Source organism: Rissa tridactyla, chromosome 6, assembly GCF_028500815.1.
Source record: "Rissa tridactyla isolate bRisTri1 chromosome 6, bRisTri1.patW.cur.20221130, whole genome shotgun sequence".
Classification (NCBI taxonomy): domain Eukaryota; kingdom Metazoa; phylum Chordata; class Aves; order Charadriiformes; family Laridae; genus Rissa; species Rissa tridactyla.
This window is the reverse complement of record NC_071471.1, coordinates 36917063-36930128: the sequence shown is the minus strand read 5'-3', so window position 1 is coordinate 36930128 and position 13066 is coordinate 36917063. Positions and strand designations below refer to the sequence as shown.

General features: G+C 40.9%; 1 protein-coding gene across 1 annotated transcript in view; it reads left to right on the top strand.

Moving 5' to 3' along the window:
• The window catches only part of COL13A1 (collagen type XIII alpha 1 chain), a 73415-nt gene extending 66462 nt beyond the window's left edge, over window positions 1-6953 (top strand). Inside the window, exon 42 of the mRNA XM_054204938.1 lies at window positions 183-6953. Within this exon, the coding sequence (XP_054060913.1) occupies window positions 183-215 (33 nt within the window). The 3' untranslated portion in view covers window positions 216-6953. The remainder of the gene's footprint in view (window positions 1-182) is intronic.
• The last annotated feature ends 6113 nt before the right edge of the window (window positions 6954-13066 follow it).

Below are 13066 nucleotides of genomic sequence, written 5' to 3'. Positions count from 1 at the left end.
TCCCAAACGTAAGAGCCTTGCATTTCGAGAAAAACCCAGATGGTAGAAGCTGGATTCACACCACCCTGAACCTGACAGTTTAGTTTCAGGGCCTGTCCCTACTAAAACCTGTAAGTCACTGTTGATGACTGTTAATTCTGCCTGGTTGTTTTCACATGAAACCATTTGTCTGCCACTTCAAGGGTCAAACTCCTTGGCTGATAGCCAAAAAGTGAGACCGGTCTGAAGGTGGAGAAGCTCGGGAAATAACAGCAAAACGAAAGGAGAAGAAGGACCTTCCTGAAGATTTGCTGAAGATGTTTTGCAAGTTCCCTCCCTGGAGCTTGGGAATAGTTCTTCAACGGCACATTAGGAATCGGTGCCCAGATACTGCCCGCTGGGGCTGCGGGAGCTCAGTGTGCCAGCGCTTTCTGCTTTGCTTGCTGTCTTCTCCCAGAGGCCAGTGGCAGGGTCCGAAAATGACACCATTTACATTCTTTTTCTTTGGTCATTTTCACTTCATTCTATTATTGTGGTCAGACTCTTTAGCTGAAGAATTAGGCTCATTTGCCAGCAGCTGCTGTATAAATGAGTGCAAGACACGGACGATATTTTTGTGGAGGGATTCTTTGATCCAAGGAAGAAACCCTTCTTGAACAATTATCCTTAGAAAAATCAATCAAACCCGGCATGCCCAGTTCAGAGTGCTGCTCAGAGAGGATGTGAGAAAACTTTTTGCTACTGTTTCTGGTTACCAGTTGACAAACTTCTACCTATATCGTTGATGATTCCATCTTTAACCTTTTCATCACAAACTTTCTTATCCTGTTAAATTATAAAGAAATGACCTTTTTTTTGGGGTGTTTTTTTTTTGTTTTGTTTTGGGTTTTTTTGCCAAAAAGGGAAAACCATACTGGATTTTGAAGGTGTGAATTATCTTGTTGGTAAAGGGAAATGTGGAGTCTGGAAAATATCTGGTTTCACTGAATAATTCCTTTGCTTCTTGTACTTCTGCTTTGGTCTCCACTGTGCACACTGGATGTATTTTGTCTGGAGTCCTCCAGAAATATGATTCTGCTGGCCCATTAAAGCCCTTTTTGTGGGTACCTCTCAAGAGATGTACTTCCAGATGGAAAATAAGGATCCCGAGGGTTAAATTCCACTGTTATGTGTTTTAATACATTCATTGAAGGGAAATAAAGATTTGGCAAAGCGCTGAGGAGTGCAGAGGACGTTTCCCAGCTACCTGAAGGGCAGAATATACAGGTCTAGGTACTTTGTACCAGCTGCCATGCAAATCTGGCATCCCTTACTCGGGTCCCACCGCTGAAGGTTAAATTCTGTTCACGTGGACTCTGTAGTGTCTCTCCACCATAGCTCTTGCGATTTATTAAAAAAGCGAAAATTAATTAAGTACATATCTTACCAATGTGACTTATAACATTTTGACTTCATTGAGTGCATTGGGAATCCCATTCGCCCAAGCACTAAGCCACACATTTAACTTTGAACGTGTGAATTCCGTTGGCCTAAACGATGCTATTTGCATGTTTAAGCACTCTGGTGAATCACAGCCATCGTTATTAGAGTTAATGGAAGATATTATCTAAATCATTAACAGAACTAAATGATAGGCAATTCACATTACAGTTCAGAGAGAAAGTGCTGATCTCCAGTTCAAAGCGATGTCTTTTAAATCAGCGCAGCTCCCAGAAAGGCAATAACCTTCATTCAAACACCCTTTGCCAACTCAGCTGGGACAATCCTGATCTTCTGATCAGGACACCTGCACCCAGCACCCATCTCCCCTCACCAGGGCAGGGAACGGCTGCTGTTAAAATAATTCCAGGATTACAAAAAGCAGGGAAAAAAGTTCTACTTTCAGTTTCAGCATTTCAGAAGAACTGCATATTTTTTTCTTAAGACTTCTAACAGCTTTATTCAGTAAATAGAGTAGCGAGGGAAGAAATTGTTTCAGTTAGGAACCAGGATGACGAAAGATTTAATTTATTTTATTTGTGTTTTTTAATTTTTTTTGTGGGGGGAGGAGGGGAGATACCCGACCAGAACTGCAGGCGGTAGGTGTGGTTTTTTTCCTTCTTTTTTAATGAAAACAATTATATATATAGTTTGATAATGTTACTTTTACTTTTCTTTTCATCAGTGATTTTTCTGGGGTTTGCTCTTTTCAGTTTTCCTGTGTTTTCTTTTAGGTATATTTCTACTGGTTTTTTGGAATAAGTTTGTAAAAGTTCCTCACCCAAAATGTCCTAAGGACATTCCTATCCTGTTTTTCCTCCTTACGTTCAGTAGTAAAATGGTGCTTTACGCAGGCAAAGCAGTTTTTAGTGGGTATAAACATATCCCCACAGGCCATGCCTAGGGACCAGGTACCAGCTCCCAGACAAAATGGTCTCTCCAAAACTCTTCCTTCACACTGACAAAATTCAAAAGGGCTATGTTAGGGACCAGCTGATTGGAAACGGTCTATTCCAATATTAGCTGGTCTGTCGTAAAGTAATTGGTCAGGCAAGAGTCACTGTGTCCTCTTCAGCAGCATTCTACAGCCCGAAATCTCCGGCTTAGCTAGAAAGCTCTGAAATAGCCATTAAAACTCCCACGTTTTCTCGAAAACGGCAAGCTGTCGGTAGGTACGTACTTAAGTATTGTTGTCTCTTGCTGTTGTTTTCCCTCCTCTAAATCCAGCAATGCACTCCCATTCAGACTTATCTTTAGGCTTTGCTTCACACTGAGCCACATGCTTTGCCGCATGAGGGTCTCCCCTTCTTTTACACTTTTTTGTGCTTTTTTTCCCCTTCCCCTGTTTTTGTCCCTATTGCTTCCAGATGACTTTGTTCCAGACAAACAGCTAGTTTCTCTTCTGCATTTTTAGAAAATCTCTGTTGGTCACGTTTTGAACATTTTTCCACTCACTTTTATTATCTATCCTTCCTGCTATGCTTCCTCCCTTCTGGTACCCTTTCTTTGTCAAACATGAGAACATCATGGCGAAACATGGATTAAGATTGTTGGTATTTGTTGGTAGTTTTGGATTTGACTGTAAAGCTTCTACTGTTTAAAATGCCAGGCAGCAAGACCAGTTTAGCTTTCCAGCTTTCTTATGACCTAGTTTGCTTGTTGAAGTTATTAAAGAAATTTGTTCTTTTTTAAATAGACTCAGAATTAGTCAGAATATTGCAGATTTTTCAATTAAAGAAAAACCTGCTAAAGTTTTTTCTTTTTTTTTTTTTCTGCAAAACATGACTTTGAACTGCTGTCACAAAGTTTAGTAGGTTAGATGTATTAATGGTAGGTATGAGAGGACTGGTTGTGGAACTTGCATTCTTGCTTTCCATTGCACGCCGTTTGTCAGTCCATTGTCTCTGGCGGGGGTTTGCTGGGAGCGTGAAATTCCATTTTGTGATAATTCCATTGTTTTCTACCAGTAATGTTTCAAAACATTGCTTCAGTAAATCTTCCCTTCAACTCTCCTGCAAAGATTTGCTTGTACCCTGGTGTTGCAAACCACCGGCAGTGCCACAGACCAAGCAGTTTCACCCGTTGGGGGATCTTCCAAAGATAGCTCATAAGTGGACCTGGACCGACGGTCTGCGACTGCGCCAAAGGCAGGGGCACCCAAGCCAGTGTGAAGGAGGGTGGAGCAGAAGCAGCAAACAAGGCACGGCAGCAGAGGCCTCCAGTGGCCTAATTGAGGCTGCTTCTCAGCTGCAGCATGCACTTACCCTCAATCATTCTTTCCACTTCTCTAATCAAGCAGGCTAGTCTATTATTCCTTCTTGTCCCTCACCATTTTAAATTTAAAGATAGGGTAAACTGGGGCAGAACGTTGTTGTTGTCATGTTTCCCCCACCCACCCCAATAAAAGAAGGACTTTGATGCAGGGTGGAATGACCTGATTCCACAACATTCTCATAGTTTTGAATGATGCAAAATTGACTCCAGATGTTGAACGGCACAGTAATGGGAGGGAGTTTCTGATTTATGGGGAAAGCCTGCAGATGTCATGGGCTCCTCAGCGGTACAACTTGTAGTGCCTGAGTTACAGGCCATACCTATGATACCAGTTGGTGCTGCATGAGAAGAATAGGTCTGAAGAAAGAACGGGTCCTGCCAAGGAACTATCTTGTTTAATTTTTGACTGCTCGAGTCTGGCCTAGCTGTCAGTGAACCACTAACCCCTGCCATTAGTGGTTCAGACACAAGGCATGCTGCTGGAGCTCACCTTCTGGTTCAGTTTCATCTAGCAGGAATCTAGTTTGCGTATTCGGAGACTGTTTTGTAATGTGAGCCAAAGCACAAAAGCAGTGTGATCAAGAGATTTGCTTTAAAAGTACAGCTTTATGGAATGCGGTGCCCTTGCAGACGTGCCAGGCCACAGCCTGCAACCTGCTCTGGAGCACGTCTACCCAGCACCATGCCGTGCTGAGGTGTTGCTCTCAGTGCCCTGGCTTGCAAGATGGGTGGGAGAGTGTCCCCCATCCAGGTGAAGGAGGTCTACCAAGAAAGCTGTGTGGTGTCAAGTAAACGTTCCCGTAGCATTCAGAGTCCTCACAGCAACAGAAAACCACCTCCCTGATGTACTTTCCCCACACCTGGAATGCTTGCGTCATTGGCACTGCTCCTGATTCTCATCTTTAGACAATTTGGACACCAAATTCTTTGATGCTGGGACTCTTTCTGTCAGAGATCTGCTCATTAACCAACATCAGTCAAACATTAATGACCCAGTCCCTGCAGGAGAATGATTTCTGAAGCAATCTGTTGTTGTTGCACATCTGGTTTCCTTGAATTTTACAAGAGATATTTTACTTTTTTTTTCTTTGGTGGCATAGAATGTACAATATTTGATATACCTGTAGCAAAGTGATGAGTTATGAGTAGATCTTGACAGGGCATTGTTTCTGCATATCTCTTATAAACACTTCTTGATTGAGACATTTAAATCTGAATACGCTTTTTTCTTTTTTTTTTTGATTGAACTTTCAGCCTGTATATTAAATACACGGTGTTATTTGACATTCATTAATGTAAGTGCTGTAATATACTTTTGTGTTACTAGTAATTATTACTGTCATCGTGCTGATTCTAAGACATTATTTCAACTTTTTCATGTAGTGTAGCTACTTGGAATTTTTTGGCCTTCAAGAAAATTCCACACTAAATAATTCCTAGAATGAAGAGAACAAAGGGCTATTCTTTCTCACAATCTTTTCAACCTTTGCAGGAGCTTATTCAGCCAAAATGAGTATTTACTTTTTTTTTTTTCCACTTTTTCCGTAGTAATATGACAACATTTGATTTGTTTTGTCTTTTCATTCTGGAAATTCTGAGTTCCATGTTGACCATTTCTAGCAATATTTTAGAAAAGCGGAGACAGCTGTGCCATAAGGAGTTGCTGATCGTAACAGAATTGAAATATTGTAATTATTTTGTTTTTCTTTATAAATATTTTTCCACTATTATGTTTTTAAGCAAATCTTTTCTTAGAGTGATAAAAACTGGAAAGACACTAAAGGATTAAACGTTTAACACGCATGAGGCAAGGGATTCAGTTAAGTGATTTGCATCCATATGAATGAAAAATAGCTTATGAATTTTTATGTCAGAACAAGAACTGTGCCTCGGTTACCCATTTCCTGTGCGCATTAGCTCATCCAGTGATTACAATGAAACCACACCTGCCCTTGAAACTAGGGGTACGCTTAAAGAGCTCACTAAAACCCTGCTCAGTAGTAAAAGTTCAGTTTTGTAACAGTAAGCTGCTGCTTAATTACAGTACCTTTAAAGCATTTCTGCCTTCTTGCAAAAGGTGGGAATTTTATATATTTAATCACCAAGTATCCATTTATCAGATAAAGAAAATTGTGCTTATCTTATTCAGAAGTGCTCTTTTCTATTATGACGAAAAGTGCTATGCAAGAGCTGTATATTGCTATTTTAAACACCTTAGCCTATTTACTATATCACTATGACAATAACGATGAGAAGATTCCACGAGGAAGTTAGTTTGGGGAAGGGACTTTTGGAAAACCAATGGAGGGCTGAAAAAAACAGGCAGGAGATAACGAAAAATGTCTTGGGCTGGATGGTTGTTGCAATGGGTAAACGTGACACCATATTTAAAGTGTCATCCCATCATTATCCAAAAGGAGTCTGATGCCTTGTGCTTTGTGTTGAAGCTTTACTCCTTTGTGTCAATGTTTTAGAGAAGTTTCTATTTTAATTTGCATGCCATACATATTCCAGTACAACCTGCATTTGTTATGTCTGGTGTACATACTCTCTTCTCCCTTTTATAAAAATACCTGTTTACTTACACACAGTTTCTGTCTTTTGTAAATGACAGCTAATGCAAATAACAAACCATAAATTCTCTTACACGTTGCCTTTCCATTTGGGGATGGTTTTTAGGTTAATGTTCTAAGGAAATCTCGCCTTCTGCTGTTTGCCAGTCAGCCCCAGTAACTATGGAACTAGGTGGCAAATTTCAACCGATTTGGCAGAGGTACAGAAGTCTCAAAAATACCGTTATCGCCACCTCTATGAAAATAGATGGATAGAGGACAGAGTGCTAGTTAGTGCCTGTGCTAAGGGAAAGGCAGCAATATCAGCTGGGCTATACTACCGGACACCGGGGAATCCGCATGGGAGAAAGACAGCCTGATCCATCCCACTGCATGAATAGTCTTATTGGAGCTCTTTCTTAAGACATGGCACTTAATCAACCATAAAACACAAAGCTACACAAATTGTGGAACTGAGAGAGCAAGCACAAACAGAGGGGACAGAGCCAAGACCAGAGGGAAGTAGAGACTGACTCTCTGGTTATGTCCATGCTGAAATGATCACGATTATCAGCTTTGTGTATTGTATTACTTTCCTCAAAACTGAGAAAATCAATAACAAGGTGTACATCTATCTCAAAATCCCAGAGTCGGCAGTTATTTGCTAAGGGACCCTAAAGTAAAATGTTTCTCAGTTTCTAAGAATCCCTGATAATGGGGAGGGGGGGCGGGAGGAGAAACTCCACAAAAGATCAGATGACTGAGCCTTTGGCAAATGGTCTGGGGACAGCAGAATCTTTCTTGTTTTTGGCAAGGCATGGTAATAAGGGGGAAGATGCCTTTGACTTCGAATGACATGACAGCTGTTACGATGATTGCACTATACCCCACGGTGATATATTCCTCTCATCTGACTCTAGATATCTGAAAATTAGACATTTACACTGGAGAAAGTTTCCCTTGGCTCCTTTTGCAGCAAAAGGGAGAAAGGGGCAGCTCCAGGAGCATCCATCTCTCCCTCCCCGCTGTCCTTAGGGATAGCTGTTTACTCCTCCCCTCCTGTACACCTGGGTTTGTTTCTGTGCTATCCCGAAGGGAACATATGCACCGACACAGTGGTGATTCCTTGAAATGAAAGTGATTTGCTGAAGAAACTTTAGCTCTGGAGTTGCCAGGCAGCAAAAGTAAGTGCCTCACTCCTGATCCCCTCTGTGTACAAATATAATGAGCCTTGGGTCATGAGCCAAAATCCTCAAGGATCTGGATGTTTAACAGTGATGGAGGCATTAAGTTATATAGAAAAATGAACGTATTTGGATACTACAACTTGGAAAGGAGAATGTGTTTGAAACATATGATTTCTATCTTAAGGCTTTAAGGTCACTTTTGCTTTACAAAAATGATGGCTCCTGGATATATGTTGTTGGGAGAGTAGTAAAATTTTGCATTTGTGTAATAAATAAATGTTTTGGAGGTTTGCTGTGTACTGCCTCAGCCAAACATGAGACCCAAAGGTAACTTGTTTCAGTGCATCTTCATTTATTTACAGCTCACAGTTTGAGATTATTTCTGCGCCCCCCCCCGCCCTGCCCCGGCCCCGAGGCCTCTGTAGTTAGCAGGAAAAAATAGTCAGTTATTCTAATGATGTAACTTGACTGTTTTAAATCAGACTGAGGAACAATTAAGAAAGCAAACAAGCAGTGCTGTCCTGTCCTGTGAAGTTTCTCTGAAAAGGACTTGGAGCTTAACAGTCCCATCCAGGACGACAACATGCTTGCAAACGTCACCAGAGGAGAAAGGAAATGTGTAACTGCAAAAGGACAAACACCTTTACTAGCACAGGAAAAACTGATCAGACAGAATTATAAAAAATGCCCTTGCAACATTGTGAGAAGTCGGAAATATAATCTAGTTTGTATGTGAGATGCCAGTTTGCTAAGAAATTATCCTGCAGTACAGATCTGTAGTGATCTGTAGATGAGTGATTTGATGATCAAAGGGTGCAATGACACAGTGCTACACCTTTGCTCCTTCAACAAAGAAACGTAGTTCTACAAATGCCAAAACATAATTGCACCAGAAGTGTGCAGACACCTACTGGGATGTGTCACTTTCTGCACTAAGAAACTGTGGTATAGTAAAAGCACAAACACTTTGTTGCAAATAGTATGCTTCAAGAAATTAACGGGTGTTACAGAGATGGAAGCTTTTCTGCCTCTTCAGGCTTGCGGTGCTTGGTTATCATATTAATCTGTGACCAAATGCATCCTCACAAATATATTGCTTTATCCATCCAGCTTTCCTTAAACTCATAAACTGAAATAGGTTTTTTACTAGTTAATATCAAAATTGCATTCATTTGGAGGCATAGGGCAACAAGCCAAGAGAATCAGATGTGTCCTATCTCATATTGCCCCTGAGTTTTCTTAGCTGGAAGTCCTAACCTGTTTAATTCTTCACAGAAGCCATTCCATAGGTGAGATCACCACACCGCTTTTCCCTATGCCTTAACCATTTCTGGCTATTGTTTCTGAGGTGTGGAGAGGAATCCTACAACGTATTACTCAACTGAGCACAATGTTATTTTCTGGGTTTTGCTCCCTTATTCTTTTTTCCGTAATTCTGAAAGATATATTCTTGACCAAAAAAAATTTAAATTATTATTGCGAGTAACCATAACTATTCAAATATTTGTATTAAATTAGTATTTTTACTTATATGACTAAGAAATAATTGAGTCAAGGTAATGATCTCTGCAGTCTGCATTGATGTGTTTAAGGGTGAGTTACAAGGATTATAACACTCCTTTTAAGTAACAAGGATGAAAACACTCTCTTAATTTTTTTAAGCTAATAAACATCATTTAACTTTTAGAATCAGTTGATGTCTGGACAGGGAAAACCTCTCTTTCTTGCTTATGTGTTAGCTAATCTGTGACTTTTGAAGACAACCTAACCATCAGTCTGCCTTAAACACCATGTCACAATCTGTCACAGACAAAAATGTTTAATTCTGAAGAACATGGGATGATCTAATTTAATAAAACACTGTAAGGGAGCTTTCAAAAAAAGTTAGGTTTAGCTTTTCTGGTTTCTTTAAGAAAAGATCACTTTATGCAACCTACTAGTATAATAAACCTATAAACAGTATGGAGGGTGGAGAAGGGGTTAAAAATGGCTCAAAGAGGGGGAAAACGTCACTACAGAAATATAGATTTTTTTGCAGAAGTCAGTTATTACATCTGTTATCTACTGCCGTAATATATACTCACATCAGCTTTGATCATATTAGGTTATCCTAATAACATGACAACACTTACACTGATTTGATAAAATTCCTGGTTATATATGCCCATAAAATAGAGCTTTCAGAGTACTTGACATTACTGTACTACCAGGATGACCCTGGATGCCTGCCAGACTAAGCAAGAGTAAAGCTGTATATCTCTTGGTTCTGAAACTATGAAATATTCATTACAACGTTTGAGATATAACAGCTTCTGTCCAAAAGTGAGAGTGCCATAAACACGCTGTTCTTCTAATAGCTGGAGAGCTAGGCAGTCGGCAGTCTATAAATGCTCTGTCAATAGATATGTTGTTTATTTTGACAAAGTAACAGACTGTATTTGCACTCGGAAGTCAACTGGCAGATGGTCTTTGTACAACCTAGTGAGGGCAAACTCCGCTCCTGCTGATTGGGGAAAGCTCTCTCTTAATACAGCATTGCAAATTGTTTTGTTGAAGAATGCTAGTTAGTAACAATTATTCCCTGAACAACTAGATCTAAATGGCCAGAACATTCAGCTATTGTGATTAAAAATCTTGGACTTTCAGTCATCTTCTGCATTACAGAATTTGTGAAGACATCCACCCTGCATCAATTCCTCACCACGTGGTTTAGGTGACCTACTGCTTATCACTTTTCCAGCGCAGCGTTAGTGTTCACCACCAAACTCAGAGCAGGAGAGAGAAACCCCAGTATGTTAGCTGCTCTAAAAAAGCAGGTAGTTTCAAAAGTGCGGTTACTGCAGAACAATTCACATGTGGTAACTCCCTGTTCAAATGCTGCCTTGCTCTGATCTGTTCTACTCAAAAATTGTTTATTCTTGTGTCACAAAGCAACTCAGAGTCTTCCAGAAATACTTGAAGCAACATAAAACATACATATAATGCTGTTAACATTTAGGTTAAGGATAAGCTGTGTCCACTGGAAAAAGAAATACAGAGGTGAAATTTACTTTATAGTGGGACAAATAAAAACCACAAAGGCAGGAAAATTGGTATTAAAATTCAGACATCTATGACTGACTTAAAAAAAATAAATTAAAACCAGTGGTACACTGTGAAGGTCTTTGTCCTCCTCCTCTTTCACGCTTCTCCAGCACTCCTGCTTCCTTCAGTCTGCTACTGCAGGGAGACTGTGCTATGGTTTGTGAGTCAATGGCGATTCCTTAGCCATTTGCAAGGGTAGCTAAGCATCTCCATGCTTAGTTTCTCCATGCTGGTGCTGCTTCCCCACAGAAACTCTTCCCAGACCGCAATCCCCACAGAAAGAACGTGAGCAATAGCAGAAACCAGCTGCAAAATAGGAGATCCCTTCTTCATACCTGCTCTACTGCCAGTAGCATAGTGACTCGCTCAGAGATGCGGCTGCTCCTGGGATGTGCTGTTCTTACTGGTGATGTGAAAACTGATACCAAGCTGGTGTGGGTGATAAAGAAGACATTGAGGTAATTAGATTCTTATTTCAGGGAACACAAAAACTGTATTAGGAGGCTGCAGTCCCGCACTCTCTGAAGGTGGTAAGCCTCTTCTAAGACTGACGCTTGACCACATTATACTGTGAAAGGCAAATCTGAAGAGGAGCCCCACCCTTATGCCAGTTTATTTCATCTGATCCATCTGAATGGCATGAACCTATGTGGTGAATGTGACAAACACAAAACTAAAGCTGAAAATATGCCTGAAAGTAAGGACAATGTTGTTTACAAACAGAAAAATGTTTTTGTAAACAGAATGAGTTGTCCTAATGTTGAAAGTTTATCTCACACAGAAGACATGATTTTATTTTCTTTAAAGACCTCCTACAGGTTTGTGTTGTTATCACACAGCAACTATTTGATGTTAATCTGTAATAAACTGGGAATGTTTTCAAAAATTTGTGATGCTTATTTTGTCTCAAATTATTTTTAATTACAAAGCTCTGTGTCACATGCATGATTGCTAGGATTATTGGATGCAATTATTTGTATCTGGAAAAGAAAAAATGTAAATACGCTTCCTCCTTTTTCACACGGGTTTTACATTGTCTTTCATTTTTCTGCTTAGTACTTGAAAATCTTCGTATTCCTCCTGCCCTCCCAATATGGTTCAATACACTTAAAATTCTACAGATATCTTTTTCCTTTGCTAAGTTCAAAGTCTCAACAGGGAAGATAAAAGTAAGACTTCCCCTTACATGTAAAATAATTCAAACTCATACACGAGTTTTTCTTCCGTGGTTTCAAAGAATTTTGACCTAGCTTTCAAAAAGAAATGGGAGAGAATAGACTCCAAAGCATTAATCCACAGAAATGTGTTAGATCTCTTACTCATTGAATGACTTGCTTAAAAAGAGGAAAGGTATCTTTGTTTCCATTTTAATGATAGCCAAAACACAGCAGTTGCTAGTGAAATGCTTTACCCAGGGTCACAGAACAGCTGAGAAAACCCCAGCCTCTCAACTCACGCCCTCTTTCTTTGGGAGATAGCGTTGTCCACAATTAATATAACCTGAAGGAATACTCCCATCGCTTTTTTCCCTACCAAATGCAATTCTATACAGACACAAAAGTTTACTTTGTCAGAGCCAAACCCAAGCTCCAGGAAGCCAGTGAATCTTTATGACTTTTGTCAGGGACAAAGGGAAAGCTGAAAGCATGGATGCCTCTTTATCACTCTGTTCTGTTGTTCCCAGCCAGCGTCCTAACGTAACGTTGCACGCAAGCTGGGTTAATGCTGTATCTCCCAGAGCATTACAGTAGTGCCCAAATACCTTTCAAGCGAAATCATTGCAACGATGCAGGATGCTTGCACAGGAATGACAATATAAACCCACTTTCATGTAAAAATATCTCCGAGATCAGTTTAAGAGGTGTAGCCCCGCACTCTTCTGTTTGCATCAGTCTGGGATCGCGTATCTGGCGCTGACGACAGACATACTGCAAGACTCTTAATACAATCATTTATTGCATATCTTGGAGCTCAAGCTCTTGAATACGTGCAACTGCAGGAAACAAAACCCAACCCCCTCAGCTTTCATTTAGAAAGCAAGTTAAGTTTGCAGTCCTCGTGGCTGAGTTGAAAAGCCTGTGAACGCCTTAAACAGCTCCAACGGAACAAGACACAAAAGAGCTGCCAGGGGTCTTTGTTACGGCCCTTTTAAGCCAGTTTGGGGACGCTGGAGCATTTCGGTTCGATGCACCGTACCGAAACGCGCAGGTCACCTTGCCTAATGTAGGGATGGGCGGCTCCCTTCCTAACAAAAAACCGGTAGGGCTGGGCGGAGGACACCTCAAAACCTATCCTCGAGCATTAGGCCAAGCTGGGACTGCCTCAAAACCGCTACGGCTCCAACTCCTTCACCCTGCGATCACGGAAAGGCTTCTTCCCCTTTATGCTCCCGACTCCTGCAAGCCGGGCAGCTCGTAAAGGCTGGAGACGGGGGAGCCCATTCTCACCACGAGGCTCTGTGGGGGGAGTGATGGAAGAGGCGGGGAGGGGGTGCCTGTGGGAAGGCGGCGG